Source organism: Temnothorax americanus, unplaced genomic scaffold (genome assembly GCF_048541705.1).
Source record: "Temnothorax americanus isolate GAGA-0224 unplaced genomic scaffold, ASM4854170v1 Scaffold5, whole genome shotgun sequence".
Taxonomy (NCBI): domain Eukaryota; kingdom Metazoa; phylum Arthropoda; class Insecta; order Hymenoptera; family Formicidae; genus Temnothorax; species Temnothorax americanus.
Window position 1 is genome coordinate 1,265,335 of NW_027509657.1, and position 24,014 is coordinate 1,289,348.

The window sequence follows — 24,014 nt, forward strand, 5'->3', positions numbered from 1 at the left end:
GACATGTCGGTAGAGCAAATATTAAATTGGCTTTAATCACGTTTCTTTTCATTACACATTATATGTGGATGTGCTATAATCTCGTCCGTGTAGAAAGGAAAAGTGTATATAATTTAGTAATTTCTATCTCGTGTCTACTCGTGTTTTAATTTAAAACTGCTGTAAAACACACCTGATTGGCCTGATTGACCGAGGTTTGCCTTATCAGCCTTCTCGTGATAGTACAGGGCGTTCTGCCGCCTTTCGCGGTAAAACCCGGGTGCAGAGGCAGGCCTGTCAACGGATCGACTGGCTCTAGCTCCAGATGCCTCAAGTACATCAAATCGCCCGTCCCTGAGTTGTTATTATCTGACTCGCCATCCTTGGATAATGGCGGCGACACGGCGCAGTCTTGAGGTACACCCGCGAAAGGGGTGCTCGTATTTCGGACGGATCCGGCTTCCAGAGGATGCCATGTCGCTTCCTGCAAAACGTTTTTTTTTTCTTTTAATTCTCCCGATCAAAAAACGCGGCGCATGTAAAATGTACTTTCTATTCTATCTCTGAATTTAATTTAGTTAGAGATTGAAGTAAGGGAATATTAAAAATTTTTTTAATCGCGTAATAATTGGAAATTGAAAATTGTGCTCTGTTAAATTTTCGTAAAAAAAATGGATTTTAGATTACTCGAGGAAAAGAAAATCGATAGATCGACAGATTAAGACAATTCAAGGCTTAGCGAAAAATTTGAGTTAATTATTGAGACGGTCTCTTTTTTTTAAATAAATACAATTGTAATAGAAATTTCGTAATAATAATTTAGCAATGATTCCTATCGCTATGTCAAAATATGAAAAGCAATATTACAAGAACTGAATGTTATAAAGCGAATGTATGTAGAATATATCATTTCAATGATCCAGTATCAGATAACGCTATGTATTAGTGTTCAGAGCAAATAATATGTTTAAAGAAGAACCATGAAAGAAGAACATTTTGAATCATTGATAGATATCATGCCACAACCATTGTACCGTAATCCGTAATGTTCGAACTAGAAAGATTAGATTACGAATTTTATATGGAGCGAGAAAAACACTAATTTTTCAAAATCTGTTTAAACTATCTACACATTTTTTATTAGCCTATTATTGCATAATATATTTGTATTATACTTTCAAGAATTAATATAATAGCCAACGATAGAAAATATTTCAATGGAGTATCTTAAATAACTACTCAAAGTTTCTTAATTTACTTTTTCTCTGTAAGATTTCAATGATTTATAGGAAAAAACTTTCTAATAGACTTTCCACTACAATATTCAAAGCTTAATACAGCAGCAAACTTTAGTAGACGTCTAGACGCATTCGGTGGTGCAAGATACTTGAAATAAATCGGCAGCCAGACGTCTGAATCAAGGGTCTTTCGAGTAAATACTTAATGTTTCGATATACTTACCCTCCTCCTCTAGGGGAACGTGAGTTTTTTAATAATTTATAGCGAGAAACTTTTCGGAGACACCTCCAGAATTAATATAGCAAGAAACTTTAGTGGATGTACTTCACGATGTACGATGTACGCTCGAAAAGCGAATCGAGAGCGGATGTGTCTCTCGATCGAACATCTCGAATATATACTCGAAGTTCTGTGATATTTACCTTATCCTGGGACAGAGGCAGAGGAAGAGTCATGCAGCCCAGCAACTCGCTACGTCTGAAACAGGCGGAAAGGGAAACACGCATAAATTCCCGTCGTCCGGCTTAAAGCCGCAAAATACGTGGACAAACTCGTGTAGACACATACACACGCGTATGCTGTATACAAGTGTATAGTCTATCCGCGAGGAGCATGGTGTATATACAACGTGACCGTAATGTCTCGCGCACTGTATGTGAATAGAGAAGGAAGGAGGGTGAAAAAGGGGGTGAGAAATGCACGTGGTGAACGTGGTGCGCATGATCCGAGGGAATCGATTCCCCTTCTACCGCAAAAGAGGAAATCCTCGGACACCCCCAGAAATTACAATAGTTTAGATATTCGGACGGACCATCGACCGAGAAGACACGCGGTTTGGAATTGCGTAATTTTCTGCATTGCTGAAAATCTTTCGATTCTTAATTTATTAAAAAGTACATCGAAACACGGAATACAGAAACGCGTCCTATAAAAACTCAAGAAGTTTCTTAAACAAGATTTTGCTTATATCAAAAATGCTAAATGAGACATTTTGTATACCTAAAGCAACTTAATAAAATGCAAAACTGTCGGGATAAAAAGTTTCAATTTCGGTATTTATATAACATAAGCGTTTTTCTTCAAAAATCTCCATATATAAAAATATTTGAATTGCAAAATGCTTTGCAATGCAGAATTGCACGAAAGAACTTGCCTGTAAAACAATTATTAAAATAAATATTTTTGCAATTGTGATTAATTCAAGCTAAAATGATTCAAATGGCATATTCTGGAGGGTTTGGAGCGTTTGGAGAGTGTATTGTTTTCGCGAAAACGAAACTTCTTTTGAACGGTATTTTTCCAATATGAGAAATTCTCAGAACAATTTAAAATTAGGTTAATTGAGCAATCCGAAGAATAAACAAATCAAGGCCGAGACGGCGAAAGAAAAGCGATCAATCGTCGATTGAACATCGAACGAAAAGAAACTTTTCTTGCGAAGTATACTATATGGGTGCGCGTTCGCGAAGCGCACTATTATAGCGTCATTCTATCCTTGTTTTACATCTAACGAACGACAAAGATATATCGACGTGCACGCGTAAAAATAAACGCAGCAATAGATGAACGATCAGCCAATACGTATAAGAAAATAAGCGAATTTATACAGAGAGATGCACGAGTAATACAGAAAAGATATAAGTCTACAAGGCAGATAAATTTGTTGCTCCACTAACATAAATTCGATGGACTACTTGTGGCTCTCGTGCAGTGCAGTTCGTGCCTACTTTACGAATTTCACGGGATTTTCCCACGCCATACTGCCCCGGTGTACCTCGAGAGATCACTATCTCGTACACGGTACGAGATATCACGTGCTTGTTGAGCCTCCTAAGTTAACGACGTATCGTTCACGAGGCTTTATCAGAACGAATTAAATCGCGGTTGACTCGCCGACCGAGGTTAATTTCCCCCCTGCTCTGACTGTTACGAAACAAGTGAAATAGCTCAAGCCTTATAGCGGCAATCTGTTTTGCAACCGCAAACACGTTTCAGAATTCGTGCTGAGTTTGCTCTCTATTATATATATTCTTGGCTTTTTATCCTCTTCAAAGAAATTATATTGTATAAAAATATTACGCATAAATATATTTGTCTCTACACAATTAATTAATTTAAGATTGATCTACGGAAATGGATCTAATCCATTTCTTTAAAAGAGCTCACGAGAAAATTTATTTTAATTTAATTTTCTTTAAGTCAAAATCTCTATTTTATCGAATTATTCAAAAAGTGGATTAGATTTACTTTCATATCTAATTTCTTCAATCTCCCTTTTGATTGCTTTTTAATTAATCATGCATTAAACCTGCCGCGGGCTGTCTCTCACGTACGGGATTTCCTGAGAAAATCATAATTAATCTTTACAAAGCAGAGGCACTCTTGTGTTAATAAATAAATTTCCAGAGAACGAGACGTTAGATTCGTATGAAACTTTAGCACAGCCTCTCAAGATGTACGGACTTAATTTCATGTCAGTATCTTCTTGCATCTTAGTATCGAAAGCCCTCTCCTCCAGTCCTCCTTCTCTTTCTCTCTCGTTTCCGCGGAGCATGCTCACCTCGCACGGCGATCCCGGTGCCAGACGGCGATGTCCAGGGACGTGGGTCTGTGACCGGTACAGTGACTATTGTATGCCGGACAAGGGAGTATAAGGGTCTCGCGAAACACCGGATTCGGCGTAGCGCGGTGAACTGCGGTTCTCTTGACGACTCCCTCGCCGCTGGTGTTCTTTAGACTCGCTTTGACGTACGCGTGCACCGGTCCTTCGTACGCCCGCCTCAGATCCTTACACCTTATTACTGCGAGAATAAAAATATAAAAGAATGAAATATATATGTCTAGATATATGCTTCGTTATATTATATTATTCGTTTTAGAAATTTTATTTTATTTAAAAAAATATAAATAACTGCGTGTGCAAACTTATATAATTTTTTGTTTCAAAAAATTTCACTGCAGTCAGTATATGAAAATAGAACGATGATAATTACGAAAAGTAATAAGTCTATATTTATCTATCTTTTTAAAAAAAATAAGGATCTTGAAATAATATTCTCTCTCTCTCTCTCTCTCTTTCTTTAAATCAATTAATCCCGAAATGTAATAAAAACGTAGTAAAAAATAATTAGTGAGTAATTATAAATACTGATAAAAAGTAAAAGTTACCAAATAAATTCTGAACGTAATAGAATATTTTAGCGAACGTAATAGAAGACTCCTTCTTTAATAATTAAAGGCGAAGGTTGTTGAACGCTTGAAATTGGAGATTTTATAGTTGTAACCACCGTGGTAGCTGTTAGAGGTTCCCCTGATTTATGTTCGCATGGTAGGAAAGGAGGAACTGCTCGATAATGTGATGAAAAGGATCAGCACGCTGTTACGACCTTTGCCCTACTTCATTTTCACTTCACCTTCACATTCCTTCTATCCGGCAAGATTTTATCGGCGATAGAAAGAAATTGTGAAGGCGAAAGCAACGAATAAGAAAGTGAATATAAGGATATCGAGAATCAAACTTCTCTTAATATCAGCTAACACTTTCGTTGTCAGTAATCAAGACCAGTTCATTATAATGTAACATTGTCTTGTTTTAATTATGGTTGCACATAAAAACAGCCATATAACAGCTATTTTTCTTATAAATAGGAACTTTCGAAAAGATTAAGAAGATGTTCGTAATACACAGTAAAAAATTTAATGTCCCAGAAAGTCCACTCTAAATTTTGTGTTAAAATAACACGATGAATGAGTTATTTTGTGTATATATACACACAGAAAAAAAAATATTCTTGATTTGAAAATATATATCTTTAGTTTCAACGTGAAAATCTTGAAATGAGATTATATTGCGGTGAACGAAGAAAACTTGCTTGAATGAATCATTATATATAGTTCAACCACAAGAAAAAAAAGTTGAAATAAAAAGTTAAAATTCTTATAAGAAGATATAGATTGTTTTGTATTATATAAGCAAGATTACTATAATCTTCTAAAAATTTCAGCTTTCTATTTCAACATTTTTTTCTTGATTGAACTATATAATGACTTTATTCAATCAAGTTTTCTTCGTTTAACGCAATATAATCTTATTTCAAGATTTTTTACGTTGAAACTTAAAATTTTAAATTAAAAATACCTATTCTTTTTTTCTATGTAGCACTTGAACACGTGCAGCAATAAACTCCGCAGTACGTAGAGCGTATTCAGCCAATTTCCTTTGCTTGCCATCACGAGTTCCGCTACATTTAATCTTGTAACGTACTCATTTTAATTTGCCGCAATTACACTGCTTCGTAATTATTTTACAGTTATAGCTCTTATTGTCTTTGTGAGATTACGCAGTAATACAAGAGTATCTGAAAAGCCGATAATGAAATAGTCTCACGATGCATGATTTGCTCGATTTAAAGTAAACATATATTGTTCAATTATAAATATAGATATTGCATCTAGCTTTGCACATTAATTTAATAATTATCATATAATTATTTCATAGTTATTTTATTTTGAAATCTTTAGAAGAATAAAAATTTTTAATAATATATGCGCGTATATATATCCTATATTTTATTTTCGGTAAAAACACAAACAAGTCTATCTTATTTAACATTTATTTTATTATTTATAGTAATTCTGCGGTTTTTTTATTTTGATGTATATAAATAATAATTAGAGACAACTAAATTCCGTCATTATTTCATTTTCTTAGAATGTTAAAACTGCCTTTTATACTATTTTAATCAGATTAGATCTAATTTATGGTAAATTTCCTATGTAAATACACTTGATTGCGCTAAATCTCTTTAACGTCAGACTTTAATCTACTTGAACCAAACTGTTTTGAAATAAAACAAAATATTCGTATAATCGAATAGAATATATTTGTTCATTTGCATATTGTAGCAAATTTTGTATTGTGCGACGGCACTGCGGACAAGCGGGATCCCGGAGAATCGACGCTCCGGGCTCGCTCTTACGGCCGACTGTACCGCGGCACTCACTACTTGCGCACCCGAGGACGTCTGACCGATGCGGCATTCGCCACTAGCTCCATCCGTGCCGAGGATACGCATCGCGCGATCTACTTTTCGGCGATTACCACGCATCGTGGTATTGTGCCTCGAATAATTTCAAACGTCTCGATAATAAGTCGACGAGTAAGATTAATTAGGCAAGAGAAAGACACGCACATACGCACGCACACTATATTCATCACTATTCATTATTATAAATAATTCTTTTTTTTTAAATAGATGTGTCTTCTTTGCTGAAGTAGATATATCCACAGAAGGAATGTTTACACCAATAAGTAGCGCAGCATAATTATAAGCGAGGTTTTCGGGGGTAAATCGTGTCGACGTTGTACACTGATTAGCCCCGCTCGTCGACTCACCGTCGTACACAAAAACTAAACGGGGGTTTCTGGGGTGACGAAGGACGATAAGGGAAGTCGTCACGGTGTCACGGGAACGAGTCTCGCGGGACCAATCGAAGGCGTTTAACCAATTCTACGAGACGAACGTAAGAGATGCGTCAGCAAACGGCGCATCGACCAAATGCGACGCGTTTCACTCTAAACGCGGAAAGAACGGCTGGCAGAGCAAATCGGCGGAACGGGTCTCGTCGTTGAAAACGAGAAAAGATCGCGACTGTTTACGCGACAAAGGCAACGTAACGTTGATCAATGTCGACGAGCTTACTAACCGGAATTGAGTCGCCGGGGAGAGTCTGTGGGTTACTGGCACAGTATTATGCCGAGTATACGGAGTGCCGAGCGCCCTCGAAGCACCTCCTCTCGCGACACGCAACTGGCGCATGTCTCGTGGCAGCGAAATTTCAGGGGTGTGAGAGGGTAGCAAGCTACCCCGTGACTAGACATAATTGAAGACTAACGTATATTTTTCTTTAAAAAATATGGGAAATTGTATTTTTAGGAAGATACATGAAATAATGTTTAATACGTTGCGGCAAAAAATGCATTGCAGCAATAATATTTTAACAATTATTTTTAGACATTGTACAATATTATTAGCTTCGTTTTTTCACTGTGCATGTCTGGCAAAAAGTCTTTAATATCAATTTTATTTTTTAATATTAATTACGCCCAATTATTTAATATTAACAGATAAATTTTCACAATATTTTATTTAAACTTTAGTAACTTTTAAATCTTGTTTGGATATACTCGCATTGTCCTCTCTATGTCTCCATTAATATACATATGTAAAACAAATGTAAACTTACCTCGAACGTGTATATGCTCCGCCACGAGGGAGCACTCGATTTCGATCGATCCACGACAATTGGATCTCGTCGGCAGCTCGCCCTCGGGACTGAACTTCAAACATCTTCTGACAGTCGCGACTAAGGGGACCTCCGGAGTTGTCGACATAGAAGTAACGAATGATTTCGAGCTATGTAGATCATCCATCATGGACGACTTGAGGCTGTCGAGATCCCAGGAACTAGTCTTTCTGCTAATATCGTCCTCCTTACGATCATCAACATCGTAGAACGACATCTTCGTAGCCGGCACGTGCTTCTCGTCCATGGTCGAGTCGAGATCGGTCTCTAACACGAGCTTCTTCACATTTGGATTGATGGCTTCGATTAACGTGATCTGATCCTCCTTTATCGAGGGACTGCACGTCCTCTTGGCCCGTTTGCCGTCCACCGCTTTGTCGCCGTCTTTTCGCGGACGTTTCCGGCGAATGCCACGTTGCCTCTTCAGCGTGAACTCACCATCGAGGTCGTTCAGAGGCGATGTGAAAGCCCAAGGTACCGGTGAAGGGTCCTCCAGGAGTTGACTGACCGACGATATGGAACTATCGTTGCGCGCCGGCGATTCTTCCTCCACTATCTCCGCGATAGTCTCGTACGTATGATCCGTTGTCGTCGAATCCGGCCGTTTTTCGCACGACGCCTCCAGAACCTTGTTTCTTTCCTCGGCATCAACCATGAGAATTTCCGCTACAGTCTTGCTTCCGAAATTGACCTCTTGCTCTCTGCACATCGTAGATTTTTAATTTGGAGGATTTGTGTCATATAGTGAATTTATTCTCTCGTTACTTTATACATTATATATACACTGTTAATTATTAAAGTATAAAATTTAAAGCAATACTTTGAGTTAAATAACATTTTGTTATTTTTAGCTATCATGTGTGTCGAAATTTATTATATAAACTCCATTAGTTTAATTAAATTAATATTGATTTAATTAAATTAATGACATATTGTGAGGAGCAGTTGCGATATAGTTAAATGGTTAAAATGATTTAAATTGAGTATAATTGGATATACTACGAATTTAAACAGTGTAATTTCTTAAATTTTCAACATTGCGATCACCTTTCATACAAGATAAATTCGCTCCAGTTAAAACTAACAATAAATAGCGGTCAAAAATCAACAAATCACATTTCCGCTTATTATATCGTCATTATCAATTCAATTATCTTTGTAATTTACCTGTGAAGCACTTCCGTGACTGTGTTGTCCATATTCTCGTACTTCGGTAAGTCCTGATCTATGGTGAGGCACGACAATTTTCCGACGAGTGGCGTCTGTCCTTGAGCTGCCTGCGGCTTGAAGGGACTTATTGCTTGAGCGAGCTTAGTGTGATACGGTGTCCGGCATCGCGAATGAATTTTCGTGATCTTCGCCAACTTTGGTAAATACGGCGTTCTCACCGACCGTGTCTTCTGTTCGACGTTCTGAGAATAAGCTTTGGTTTTCGGGATACCCAGGGGCATCGAACCTGCCTCCATCACGTCTTCGGGGCTGGTCGCCATCGAGATCTGGTGGAAGAAGTCTGAGACATGCGACTGCAGATTCGCTCGCGCCTCGTTGACAACATTCTGCGGCAGCTCGTTGTCGCTCTGAAAGTTCTTGGCGCAATTGTTCATGAAGAGCGCGGGATCCGTCGGTAGGGTCAAGGCCGTTGAGCACTTGCTACCTGGTGGATAATACGTGAGCGGTCCGATATCGGTGTCTACTCTCGGCGTACTTTGATAGAAGCTCTCAGACACCGGTGAATTCTCTGCTTCCTGTGACACGGACTGACGTTTAGTTGACCTCAAATTCGGCTTCGTCGCCTGCGAAACGCGTTGAGGAACATTAATCAAAGAACGCTACATTAATCAAAGAATCAGAAATTTAGGTCTTTTATAGCCTTTAACATTGTACTATCACATTTCTTCAATTTATTATATCGTATTATTATAAGAGAAAAGGAAGGAACTTACTGTTACCTGAAAATATGTCCTCAAGTCAGTTCCGCTACTCTTGCATCTTCTCCTCCGAGCCGGCGTTGTTCTAGATGTGTTCGACACATTCTGAGTAGATACCTGCCTGGTTCGGCAGCTAGCAGAAGTTGGTGGCGTGTTGGACAAGTCTCGGAAAGGCCGGCGGGGAGGTTTGTTCAAGGTAGGTGGACCGTGGGGTGTCGAACTGGTTGTCGACAACGATCTCGAAACTGTCCACTTCAGCATCTCTAGATGCTAAATGAGAAGAGAGAATGATAATGATTTTTAAAAATAATTGGAAAGGTCGTTAATATAGGTGAGAGTTTCTCAAGGAACTTCAAAATCGACATAACAATTAATTATGTCTCGTAAAATTGCGCGACTTATATGTTAAACAAATTCATTGAATTTCTTATTAAAACAGAAAGCGTTTTCAACGTCGTGCATAATTAATTTTTTAGGCCATTCTTTTTATGTGTGAATTATCGTCCTTTTAATTCTAATGTATGTCAAGTGTTCCGGAAACCACAAAGCCACGAAGCGATTATTTTCACCTCAACGCATCACTTTCCCCCCGCGTGTTCCCCGGTAATAACATTTCATTAGAGAGTTCTTCACGTCCAATCTAACTATTTCCTTCGTGCAAAGGAAGTGCGAGGGCCGGACCGGGCTGTCATTAATCCACGACGCACGCGCGTACGGCGTACGTAGAACGTATACGGGAGTACACATGAATGGGAAAGTCGTTGGCTTTCGCTAAGTCTCGATAAGGTCGACATCTCGGACCAGGACCGCCTTCCGGCCGAAAGCGAGGTGATCGCCTAATTACGTAGGGAGAAACGTGTACACGACACGATATACACAAAACGCGACAGGAAACCTCGCGACGAAATCGAGAGGAAGAAAGAGAGATAGTGACGTACGCACCTGTCGCGACATACGGGAAATAGCGAAACAGGTGAAAGCCGCCGTACACCTGAGAGACGGTTTCACGAGTTAGCACTTGCCTAGGCACCGTGCTTAACGATCCCTTAAACGGCCCCTAAAACCGAGTGCCGATGCGCCCGTTCTCTCTTTCGCTCCCCGCGCGGAGCGTAATTTCGTAGGCGAGAAGAATCGAGCGCGGAACACGACGAGCGAGGGAAAAAAAAGGACGTGGTCGAGCGTACAGGCTGAATTATTGTTTCGTTTCGGCTCTTGTGGCTGTTGTCGCTGCACATGCAGCCGCTGACTCGCGAAATTGCTGATTCGATTAGCTCGCATGAATGCAGATTTACCACGGTCGCCAGGTTGAATCGGGGTCCTTCTTTTGAGCATGATTTTCGCCTAACTTGGTAATTCGAGATTGGAAATACTATCGTGAACATTGACATTTATTTTATTTTTGGTTTTTGAAGAAATATTAAGACTGACTATTTGTGAATTGCGCCAATTGATCTCCATTTCAAAAAGAAGCTTCGTTATAGATTTGCAGATAAAAATAAATAACGAGAGTTTAATTTCTGTTTAATTTGAATATATAATTATCAATTTTTTTTGTTCGACTCTTAATATGTGTACAGGGTATCCAGAAACGTTACAATTTTTTTTATCATTCTTATAATATACAAATACATATAGATCTTTTACTAGTTATTGCAATAAATATTTTTAAATTAAGTGTATTAAAGTGAGTTCGAAGTATCAAATGTCGACTTCCAATATTAAAATGTAATATTAAAAAATAAGATTAAAAACATTAATTAAATAAAATAAATTTATAGTCTTATTTTGTAATTCGCGCAGTCATAAATTATTCTTTTAAATCTGTATTAGATTTATACATGGATATTTTCAGTTACGTAACTGTTACTCTGCCTTTCATTTTAAAAGATTTAAGCAGTCTCCGTTTAAGGTTGAGAGAAAGCGCGATTTGGATGTATGTACATTTGAATTCACATGCATATACATCTTGATCTTGACCCTGAAGGAAACTTCCTGAAAAGTCGTGCGTTTAAAATCGCGTCCGGGACAGCGTGTGCACAAGCGGTGGCAGCAGCACTAGCAGTAGCAGCAGCAGCAGGTTTTCACTTTTAACGGTTCACCGAGGGGGGGTGCGGCGCATTGTACTAGCTAGGTATAAAAATGCATTCATTTGCATACAGGCTGTTGCCATGCTGCGCGCGCGCGCGCGCGCGTACTCTCCTGTCCTGCACTTTTTCGCGTACGCTCACGTATGCGTGTGCTCGCACTTCTCGTGTATCTACATATGTATACGAATATCTGTCTGTCGCGACAGAGTACCACTACCATTACTACCGGCCTACGCGCACGTAAAAACGGTCTCGGCACCTGCCCATATGGTGGTGAAACGCGCGGTGTGGGTCCCATCTGTTATCGCTCGATCCAGCGCTAGGTGGAACCCCGATGTCGATACGTGGCGAAGATGATGGTTATCTGACATCTATGTGAGGAGGATTTCCTCAACGTATTTCTTCGAAACAATCCTCGCGAAGCACACGTGCCATTAGGGTGTACAGAAAAATCTTTCGTACAGAAGAATACGGAAATCTCCGTTCTGTCTTGAAAGTTTGATATTTAACTGAATTTGTTACATTTATTTTATAAATTTTACGTGCATTTATTTTTATTATTCACTGGAACGGTATATAAAGTCGAATACAAATATCGAGTACACATTTCATCGTATATATATTTCACTGAAAAGATATCATTTAACCATGAAAAATATATTTTTTAAATTTAAATACACATTTTATCGTTTTTTTTTTTATAACATTTAATTATATTAAAAGTATATTTTTTAATTCAACACAGAACTAAACCTAGACCACACCCTGCCATTGCGTAAAAAATTGTTTTATTAAAATTATTATAATATTTAAATTTCGAGAGAGAAAAGGAAAAATTTTTCTTATAATTAAAAAGATCTATTGAAGCAAAATCATTTTCTAATGCATTTCCGGAAGTTTTAAGTCATACATAGTCTCTTCTAACGCTTGTAAGTGGCGAGTCATGCTAGGCAAAATAACATGCGGAATACCTAAAACCTTCGGAATGTTCGTCGACGATGAGTTGTTCCTTTTGGATGAGTGACTACAAGTAACAGCGACGAAAGGCATTTGTCTGCATAATTAGACACTAGTTCGTCATTCAAAATAAACGGGGTATGACAGCCAGCCCGCACCTGCGATAGGACATTGTTTCCGTCTGTTTCCGGTTTGCAACTATACGATATACATATTATAGTTATACACACTAAATTGTATACCTAGAGCGTTCTACTGTTCATACATTTGAAAGGGAAACTTTACGCGTACACATATGCATATTATTTTACTCCGCGAGACGTATAACATCATGAATTGCGAATAACTTGACTAGAAACGAACTGTAAATTTCCGATCCGAATAAAAGTGCTTTTTTATTCGCAAGAGCTTCCTTGCTTTGTCGCATGCTTATAAATGACTACGACAAAAACTATGATATTACTTATAAAAATATTATTGATCCCAGAAAAAATATATCTTTTTAAACGTTCCATGTAAATTTATATTTTTCTAATACACCAGTCTTGTAATATTTTAGAACAGAAAATAATGAGAAATATTGAGGAAATATGAAACGTATTTTTATATCAAAAGAATGTATTTAAAATCATCCATAAATTATTCTATCTTTGCGATAGGCCAATTTCCGAAGAATTGTCGTAGCAGATAAGAATCTACCTAATTTGATCACGCGCCATACCTGCATACAAAATCCTTCCCTTTGAGGTTCTTGCCGTGACTACGATAGTTTCGATTAGAATGCCTATGGAACTCTATTAAGGGAAACCCAGGGGTCCGGCGTCGTAATTACGAGTGCCATGCGCAATAAATCTTAAGGGCTCACTGCGTGTGTTGTATATACGATATAAATATAGAAAGGGGAACCACACTGTACGTGGTCCACCTGTGAATATTATCGCTTCATCTGATCTTCGATATGACCCGCGAATAAACGACCGCTATGAAAGATGAATATTTTTTGTATTTTTGCTTCGGTAACGGAGAGAAGACAAGTGCACAAGATGCAAAAGGGTGGCTTCAAGGATTTGAGTTGTTCAAATATTCCAAGAAGAAATAATATTAAAAAACTTAGCGAACAGATATAATGATATTAACAAAGCAGTTGCGCACATTTAATGTTTTAACTCATATTTGCTCGAAATATTAATAAGAACACAAGAATATAATATAATTTTTTAGAAGTAGGAAAGTGGTATTTTTTAAATAAAACTTTTGCAGTTTTTTTTTAAAGTTATTAATTTTTTTTATAGGTATATGTATCAATATTCATTATAAATATAGTTCTATTTAGCAAATAGAAAAAAAAATGTTTTTTATGTGCAAAATAATTTTTGACATAATTATACTATAATGTAAAGTACTATAATATAATGTTTGAATTACCTTGTAAAGTACTTGTAAATTACCTTGTAATTCAAACATTATATTATAGTACTTTACATTATAGTATAATTCCACCAGTAAAATTTGACTCAAATCGCTGAAGAGAGAACTGTTTTTTTTTTCGTCAATTAAAGTATATGTCATATATTTCAATGTCGAGAAACAGAGACAAGTGTACAAAGCGCTAAAGACACTAAATTGTTCCGCGACTTCTCAATTCCCCATATGCGCCCCTTTTATGGGCCTATAAGGTGTTCGCACGAGGTAAGTCGCGTCGTTTGAGGTCGCGTTGCGAATGCAAGAATGGTCCCCACGACGAGCGGCCCGGAATAACAACATATCGGGGCCTTATACCCGTCCCGTAAGTCCCGACCCCGCTTCTATTCCCGCAAGACGCAAAGCAGGATCGACCTCGTTCCTGTATGCCGCGGAAAATGAATAAAATAGAACGACGGTTGAAACCTTGACATGCTTGCAAGCATGGTCGACAAGGACCCTCGTCCATAATGTATACTATAAAAACTGTTTTTAATAAGAAAGAAGTAGGCAGATTCAAAGAAGTAATCGAGATTGGATTAAGGGTCGGATCTTGCTTGTGTTTTTCTAGAGAGCCCTTCCGAGCCTTCGGGAAAATTTATTTGCAAATTCTCCATCTGCCAAGTTCGAAATGTGCATAAATTGCAAGCCGGACATCATATGTCTTTGAAATAAAATTTCAATTCATTCAATACTAGTTTGTGCATTCTTGCAAACTTTCTTTCAAAAATCTATTCCTTTCTCTCTCATTCATAAATCGACGCTAGATAGATACATAGTACGCGATATAGTCAGTGCCAAATGAAAAGAGATAAAAAATGTGGGGGAACGGAACGAGAAACGGCACACGTTTTCGATCTTTTCTTCTTCGTGGCGTTAATAATCACTTGTCGGAGCCGCACGAGACTAATGGCGGCTGTGGCGCGAAAACCGCCATCACAATGCGGATTATTCACGGGCCCGAAACAAGAAAGATGGTGCCATTAACGGTCTTGATGCGCCCCTCGTTTTAGGGTGCGGCACGGGGAAAGCAAGAAATACTTCGAAAAGTAGCGCGTGTCGTCAAGACTGCGTGGCCGGCATTGCACCGAGAAAAGTGCCTTACGTAGCTGCCCAGTCTATATCTATTTAGAGTCGCGTCGTAGCATATCTGATGTAGGTACTAGATACTACACAGTATGTACTACAAAACTCGTACAAACTTTATCCTATAGATTCTTCAATTAATTTTTTATTAATTACAATAATTATAACTTATACTGTTAATAAAAACTTCATTCGATATTATTTTACATTTTCTTAATTCACAATTTTAAGTGTCTTGCTAATTAAGTATTACGTTAATAATCTACATAAAATCCTCCGTAGAGTTAAATGAAAACTAAATACTTATTATGTACTTGTCTTTTTTGTGGAGATTAGTTGCAAAAAATTTATTTTAAATTGCTTTCAGATACAAAAGAAAACCTCTTTACAAACCTGTTTAAAGGAATTTTTTTTTTATTGGTTGACTCTCTACGCATTTTCAGTAAATGTAACTTACTAACATTTTATGCAGATTGAAATGTTAAATAGATTAATTTTAAATACATTTTTAGTAGCAGCTTTTTAACAGAGATAATTCCGAATAATTATAGAATATCCTATCTACTTTTATGATATAAATTATTACCGTACATTAATTTACATTATTTATTACATTTAACTTTTCTTACAATATTGATATTTTTCCAATAAGTATTTTTATCAAAATAGGTATTCTATTAAAATAGATATCGTATTAAATTTAAGAAGTCTTAAGAAGACGTTAACTCTGAAAGAAACACCGAAGTCTCCCTTTTTCTGTCTCAGTCTCTCTCTCTCTCTCTCTCTCTTTTTCTCTCTCTCTCTCTTTCTTTGGGACATCCTGACAGGAAAGGGGGAGGACAGCTGAGAGAGACTCGTGTGTTACCCGATTTCTTTTCAGGACCGCGCAAACAATCACGCGCGATCTTACATATGCAAACACGCCAGCCGAATGTCGCTTAACAAATAGTGTCTCCGTCGGCTCACACGGAGATTTCAAGTACCTAGGTGCCTCGGAAACAAATTACTTCTCTCCCCCTTCTGACGATTTATTTAGTTGTTTCGAAGGTGTTTCCAAAGCTACAGATTTTTCTCATCGCGTTTACATATTTAAATCGCGTCGAAATAAAACTGATACAATCTTTGCGCCGTTATGAATACTTTTTACAAACTAATGTACCACAATATTGCAAAATGCATAATATATTGCACTTGCATTATAATAGCTATCTTTGAACTATAAGAGATCTTGGAATAATTTAAAGTAAAAAGTATAAAACGGAGTACTAGATTTTTAATTCGCTCATTTGTCATTGTTCTTCAATATAACGTAACCAAAGAAAATGATCTAGTTTATATACCTATACATATAATAAACGTGATGTAAAACGCGTATTAAAAGGCCAGGCCTCCAAGTCGCTGCCATCTGTATCTGATAGGGACTATTTGCGAAACATATTTTCGAACATCAAATATCGAAACTGATAAAAAAAATAAGTAAAAGTGTTTATAATACATCATGTGGAGAGTGAAAATAAATACGATGCACCTTTAGCGATAAAGAATATGAATACATGTCTCTTATCCATATTATCTGCTTCGATATCCAACAATAACCATTTGTGAATCAATCTCCAACTTTCAAACATCAAGAATGAAAATGTGAAGAACGTGATAGGTATATCACTACTGAACTCTTGAAATTTGAACACAAAGGCTTCTGAGCCTTTAAAAGGAGTTGTCTGTAAGACTTGGTCGAGAAATTGATAACCAAATTCCCCTAAGTCTTGTATCCCCAAAAAAGATCCAGAAGCAACTCAACGTCATCCTCAACATATAAGAGAGAAGAATAACGGCCGTCGGCATTTCGAACGCGAGAGAAACTCCAAATTCTTATACCAGCGAAGATCCTCGGAGCCCCGCTAGGCGTAGCGGGGAGGAGGCAGGTGGAAGCCTCGTACCTGATTCTCTTTCACGTTATCACGAATACGCAGACGATTGTGCACATACGCGAGCATCTCGATGTATAGGTCGCGAGCGGTTCCGAAAATACTCTATTCATCGTCGCCCCCTTTCTTCTGGGTCTCCCTCCCACTTTGATTCCTCACATACACGTACTCTCTCTTTTTCTCTCTTTCTTTCTCTCGTTTTCTTTTCTCTCTCTCTCTCTCTCTTTCTCTCTCTCTCTCTCTCTCTTCGACTAAGCCTCAAGACTCGGTTCTGATTTATATTGGATTGACCCCAGGCGCACCTTTTGCTAGCGCCATTTTCTCGAAATGCTCCCCGTGCGAAGGGGGAGGGTGGTTTTTGGGGACCCAACCGACGACAATCAAAGCCGCATTCACTCGCTAGAGGCTACTGCTCGCACCGTCAGCGACAGTGAGAGATTAGGGGAGCGGAGTTTGGCAACGAGAAGGAAGGAAACGCGCGTCTAGAGAGAAAACATGTCGTGCGACAGAGGAAAGAGAGAAGACGGGCCTTGGGCCCGCGCGTTATTTGGAGCACACCTGTCCCACCGGTGATCGCGCGTGTTCCCATGTCGCGCGCCTCCCCACCATCTCCCAGCCTGATCTACGCGCGTTCCCCGAGGAAGTAAAACCCCACGATCTGTTAACAGGCTTTCCCGATCCGCGAAGATGCGTAAATTGAGGGTTGAATTTTTTTGGCGTCTTTAAAGCTATTTATTATCTTATACGATCTTCGACGAGTCTGATTTCGAAATATTGCAGAACTGATTAGTCGTATCAGCTTCAAAACTTGTCTTAGAAAAAGTCGAAAGATAACGAGCAACATATAAAATGAAAATTATCTTTCTCGAAACTTTTAATTATCGAGCCTGCTCTTTTTTTCTGTATAAAAATAACAGTAGTAATCTGTTATTTACATGAATATATAGAAATTTGTTTAGACTTATCTGTCTTGATAATCAAAATACATATTTAGTGATATTCTGATGATAAATTAGTTATATCAGAGTCTTCATTCAGGCACACTTTGCCCGCGGTAGTATCTTTTCTCTCAAGATTATAAATCATTTTGATATACCTTGAATTATTCAGACTTGAATTCATGGTCCATTATGTATTCTGCTCACTGTATTCCATTATGGACGTCGATCTTGGATACGCCGTGCTTAGACGGCCGGGAGCAACCAAAGTGGAATTTAATTTTCAAGATACGATCCACTCGACGATGCGAGAGTGCGCATGAGGAAGGCGGCGGCTGGCCGACCCATCAAACAAGAAGAATGACCCATGGCCGAAAAGAGAACAAATGCGCGGAGGTCGATCGGGAATAAACTGGAAACTCGCGAATCTCTCTCTCGTCTCGAGAGGAGGCGCCGCGCTCTCAGTGCGGGAGATGCTTCTCTCGGAGAGATAGCGCAGCGGATGCTCGCGGAGAGAGAGCGTCGAGCAGCGCGCGAGAGATCTAGAGCATACGCTCTGAGATAGCTCGTCGTAGCTCGCATCTCGCTCTAGCTCTATCGCTCTCTCTCTCTCTCTCTCTCTCTCTCTCTCTCTCTCTCTCTCTCTCTCTCTCTTTCTCTCCGCGAGTGTGTGACGTCTCTCATACACGCACACCCCGTATCCTTCAGAGAACTTCGGAGAGATATTCAGGACGAGACTCGAAAATAAGGTAGGAACAATGACGGCGAAACGAGTCCTGGCAACGGCGTCCGAGGGGCATTTAAATGGCGGAACGCCGAACCCGAGAGAGAGAGAGGGGTTCCTCGAGATGGACCTACGGGGTCCTCACCTTCGGCGTAGGAAAGTTTGTATATGACCCACGAGACTGCCCCCCCCCTTTTCAGCCATCCGCTACCATCTCCTTCTTCCGCGCCCCTTCTTCACCGTCGCGCGTCGCCGTCGTCGTCGTCGTCTTGCGAAATTCCCCCACCTTGCCGGCAGATGTACGTGCGAGGCGCACGCGTGCTTGCCCTTTTCTCCCTTTGAATCCCGTGGGCCCGCGTGTCGCTCGGATCAAAAAGGACTGTCTTACAATTAGACGAGGTTCTAACATCGCTCTCGAGGACGCACTTGTCCTTTGTTCGACCGGTCGACCGGCGAGGAAGTCCGCTCCTTACTTTCCGGACACTCCTCAACGACTCCCGATTTCACCCCTCCTGAACCCCCCCCCCCTCCCTCTCGCCGCCGCGATTTCGCTCGCGAGGCCGGCCACGTTTTTCACATGGTGCCCACGATTTTGCACCGTGAATAAGAACGAGCGTAAGCTCATGTCCGATGGATCTCCATATTAACCCTCTCGGTGCTCTGTGTGTGTGTGTGAGGGGGCTTATTATAATATGATAATATACGTAAGGATATAATACGAAATTATTCTGTCCGCAAAACTTCGCATAATGTTGCACTGAGTGATATATGAATGAGAGTGAAAGTAATTTGTGCGTGTGTGGAAACTTCGGAAACTCAATTCAATTTCTCAAATTTAATATTTTTTCAATTAATATTGAAAAATTATAATATAAGTAATATAGATATGAATATATGCTTGGAAATTCTGCAGTATATTTTCAACTGAATAGTTTAATAAACTTAAATAATTTGATGTATATCTTTCTTGAAGATTTATCTACGTGAATTAATTAATTATTTGCTTTATTATTATTTTTTAATTAATTATTATCACAACATTTTGTGAAAATCATAAATTGGTCACAAACTTATTTAAATGCTTTCTATGCATGATTATTCTTTTAATAAATATTTTTAAAGATTGCGTAATCTCATCAATGTGGTAATAAAATTTGTTCAAATAAATTAAATAGGGATAGAATTTTACTCTCTCTTTTTTCTCAAAGAATTCAATAAGAATGCATGCCCGATTTTCCATACAGGCAGATATTAATCGTATATACATATATGTAGAGAATAAATCACAATCACGTCTTGTCGTACGAATTCTTATTGATAGTTGTCGTGTCGAAAAATCTATATTACTTCCAATTCATTAATCATTTATACTTGATTTGCTTCTAAAAAGAAATGAATCTCAATGGACGAATCTCGATAACAGATACACATGTTCGATCCATGAAAATCCGAAAGGAGAAGGAAGGTTGATTTATATATGTATATATACATGAGAGGGAATCCCTTCGTCTGAGAAAGTGCTAGACAATCGCGCACCGAGACGGATTAATATGACAGATAAAAAGAGGGCATAGTCTGAAAAGGAACAGAGAGCTGAGAGACTCGCGAAGGAAAAAAGGAGTGCGCGAAAAAAAGAGGAAAAAAGAAATGAGCGCACCCCTCTCAACCATGCATAATAGCTGCAATGTGCAAGCAGACAGGCGCTATTGTTTCACAGGTAACTTTCAGTTCTGACACGAGCAAGGCTCAACCGTCGAGCAATTAAGCGATCGCTTACTCCCTCGAACAGAAGGGTCGTGAGATTTCTGACGTAAACGTGGAAGCAAAGTGCGATTTTTTGATGTTTAAAAAAACAGACTTTATTAAACCTATGTGTGAAACTACACAAAAATGCATTTTTTAATCCATTTAAAATTTCTATTTCTCTGACAAAAATTAAAATTTAATTGGACAGTGTCGTATATAAAAAATGTGAATTAAAACTGTAAAATTTAAAAAAGATTAGTCATACATATTGTTAGATTTAAAAACTATACATTTTAAACCTGATTTATATATACTCAAACCTTTCTATAATGAGTTTAGCTGGTTATTCACTTATCATATTATAATGTTGTTTAACATTAAAAATAGTAATTTTTGTCAATATAAATAATTAAAAACTCAATTAAAAATAAAATTTATTAAATTATTTATTAAATTATATCGGCTTTGTTGGTAGTTAAATCAGGAATTAAATCCTCGACTGAACTAAAAATATACAATAAATTTGTGAACAGAAATTTATTTCTTAAAAATTTAATGTTCTGATATTTCTTAATTCATATATACACACAACTTTAGAAATGTTAGAACTTTTGCTAGAAAGATAGTTTGTAAATTTGTTAATGTTACTGTAAATAATATTATAACAAATATTACTAATACTTAAATTTTAATAAAAATATAATAAAACAACTAGATTGTCAACTAAATTCTAAATCTGAAGTGAGTATTAATTAAATGAGAAGAATCAAATGATGCACAGAAAATATTTTGCCAGACAAGAAGCATGAAATTTTCAAATTTATATTCCCTTCGCCTTCGTCGAATATAAATTCCTTTCTCCCACTAATCTCGAGTATCGCACTTCGACCTCTACGTCGAGGTTCACGAAACCGGTCAGCACCCACGAGCTCTGTCTACGCGACGAAAGAAAAAAAGAAGAATGAACGAAACAGGCTACTTACTGCGTCCTTGGCGCCAGGACGTTCAGCTAAACATCAGACACAGCAACCAAGAACGAATCACTTTTTCGAGAGCACGATGTCCCACATAATACAATTTTCTATTGTCCACACTATTCGGATCACGTTCGAGGTATCGTAAGGCACTAAGGTGTCCGTAACGTGGCACTTCAACGGCCGCCTCTACACTGACGAAGTGGGGTGAGAGTCGGGGCCTTATGTAGAAGGGGTCCGTAGGTGAACCTACAGAACAGGAGGGACCAACTCGCTGTCTCTGTTCCTCCTGATAATTGAAGTCCCTCTCTGTTTTTCTCATGCTCGATTCCCCTTCCTTACCTGATTTGACCACGTCGGCCGCTCCAATCGTCCCAGGTGAACGCCGGAGATCCAATGATCTTCGGTATATCAAAAGTGTTGGTGGGTGTCTCGATCGTCTGATCGTATACTAGAGTTTTTCAGCCTCTCGCGTTTAAATGCGAGATGAGTGTGTGTTGAACTAATAATCTTGAATAAAGTTTTTAACTCAAAATTTTTTCTGATCGTTTACGATAACTTCATTTTTTTATATTGCGGTAATATTTTTAAAGATTATATCCATCTTATCGAACAGACAAAATATCTTTCAGAATAAATATTATTGATATCCTTTTCAGAATTCGATTTTTACGTATATCAATAGAATAGAGTCCCGCGTTAAAACCGCGAGTCACCGGGTTCGCACCGAAAGATAAAGATTTTGACTTGGTCGACCACAAATAAGCGGAAGCCTCAAAGTCGTACGACCGCCAATATCACGGCCGTTGCTCCGTTAAATCACACGTTGAGACGAATCCTGGGGCGACACAAGGAGGAGTCCTTTGTGAACTCCCGCGCTTGGCACGTGCCAAGGACACCCGTCGCTTCCTTTCTTCGTCTTTCATTCAGAAGGTCCAATTACTCGGACAGATTCGTCCTGTTCTCGATGACGGTCTAGATTCTGTTGACCAGGGCTCTTGAAAGATCCATCACGATCCATTGAAGTCCAATGTGACAGTTGGTGGTTTTATGCCCAGAGCCGCGAATCGATAACATGCCGGCAAATTCTTTCATCCTCCCTTTTCCATTCTTTTCTGCAACACGAGATTTCGCCAGAAGGCAATGTACGAATCGAAAATGATCTGATAGAATCGTTTAATCTATCGGACAAAATTTATGTCTGTTATTTGCTGCCAATTTGTTTTGTTTCACGAAAAAGAATTAGAACTCATTGGCTGGAATTATTAAAAAACCAGAATGTAATTTTAAGTTATTTTACATGAAGTTAATATTAAAACATTTAAGAGAACTTAAAAACTATAATACAGTGTCAAAAAGTATATTTATCTTTGTCATTTACTGCCACAATTGAGCAGCTGTGTGATCGAGATATTCTCTTATCTATATAAAGAAAAACTTCATCGATTTTGACAAGACTTGACCTCGTGTATTAGCAAGCTGCGTGCATCGAAGTTGCGTCAGAACGTTCCCCAGACAGTCGATCTGTTTATCCAAGGAGGATGAGCAAATATTATTCTATCGCCGACCCGGCCGATCGATTCGACATCGAAACGTTCGAAACTTCGCAAAAGTTTCGCGACGGTGACGTGAAAAATGACACGGAACCGTCGGAAAACCGCATCGGATCAATTGATACATGCGGGACAGCTGCATTCTAAGATGGCTGCGTAGACACGTATTTATACGTGCCCCTATATTTGCTTTATTAAATTTTATTGCAAATAATTTGCAAACTAATATTTATTTCATCTCAAATTAATTTAATTATTTAAATTATTAAATATATATATATATGCCACGAGTCAAATTTTTTTAGACATACAAGACAGATTATTTATACAAGTATAACAAATGTAAATTATGTAGAATACATATATTATATAGAATGAACATGAAATAATTATCTGCAGTTATTAATATATAACATTATTAATTGTGAATCTTTTTTAATTTTGTGTGTAAAGATATATAAATAATATTTAATATTAAATATGTATACAATTTTATTTTATTCTTTAAATTTTATGTTATATATTATGTTATATATATATTGCAGAATATTGTATATGTATCGATTATTGATGACATCTTGCTGAATTTAGAAGACTTAACAGGCATAAACGCATCACGCATATATCGTGTATATAACATCGACTGTACGCCGATCGTGCGAGACGGTAGATCAATGAGGGATCATGGTAGCTAATATGGTCCTATTATTCAGAAACGGGCCGCTGTTGCATTACGATGCGACCACAAGGCCCCGCATGTCGTTGAGGCGCGTAATTAGAAACGGTTTGCCACATCAACGTTTATGAACACAAAGAACCCGTTCATCTAACACGCGATCGGCTGTTACGCTCGTCTTCGACCAGAAGCTAAAACGCAACGAGACGTTAAAAGTTTCTTCTAGAAAAGCACATAAGTACCTCAGTTATTTGTAGCGAATTTGCAGAAAATATCCTCTATTTTAAATCCGAAAATTTATTAAAAAATTATCTCTCTAAAATAAATTTGTATTTTAAATTTTATATTTATTTAAATTATTAGGAAAAAGAGTAATCTATTTATCGCATATCTTTATTATATCTTCTCGTACAACTTTTAATAACTTCTCCT

General features: G+C 38.1%; 1 protein-coding gene across 1 annotated transcript in view; it reads right to left on the reverse strand.

The window, feature by feature from the left end:
• Positions 1-21,532, reverse strand: part of Psgef (Protostome-specific GEF) — a 32,193-nt gene extending 10,661 nt beyond the window's left edge. Inside the window, exons 1-7 of the mRNA XM_077417706.1 lie at positions 21,363-21,532; positions 9,474-9,722; positions 8,692-9,317; positions 7,465-8,225; positions 3,779-4,019; positions 1,641-1,695; positions 173-463 (exon numbers count right to left, since the gene is read on the reverse strand). Of these exons, the coding sequence (XP_077273832.1) occupies positions 173-463; positions 1,641-1,695; positions 3,779-4,019; positions 7,465-8,225; positions 8,692-9,317; positions 9,474-9,713 (2,214 nt within the window). The 5' untranslated portion in view covers positions 9,714-9,722; positions 21,363-21,532. The remainder of the gene's footprint in view (positions 1-172; positions 464-1,640; positions 1,696-3,778; positions 4,020-7,464; positions 8,226-8,691; positions 9,318-9,473; positions 9,723-21,362) is intronic.
• Positions 21,533-24,014: the final 2,482 nt, after the last annotated feature.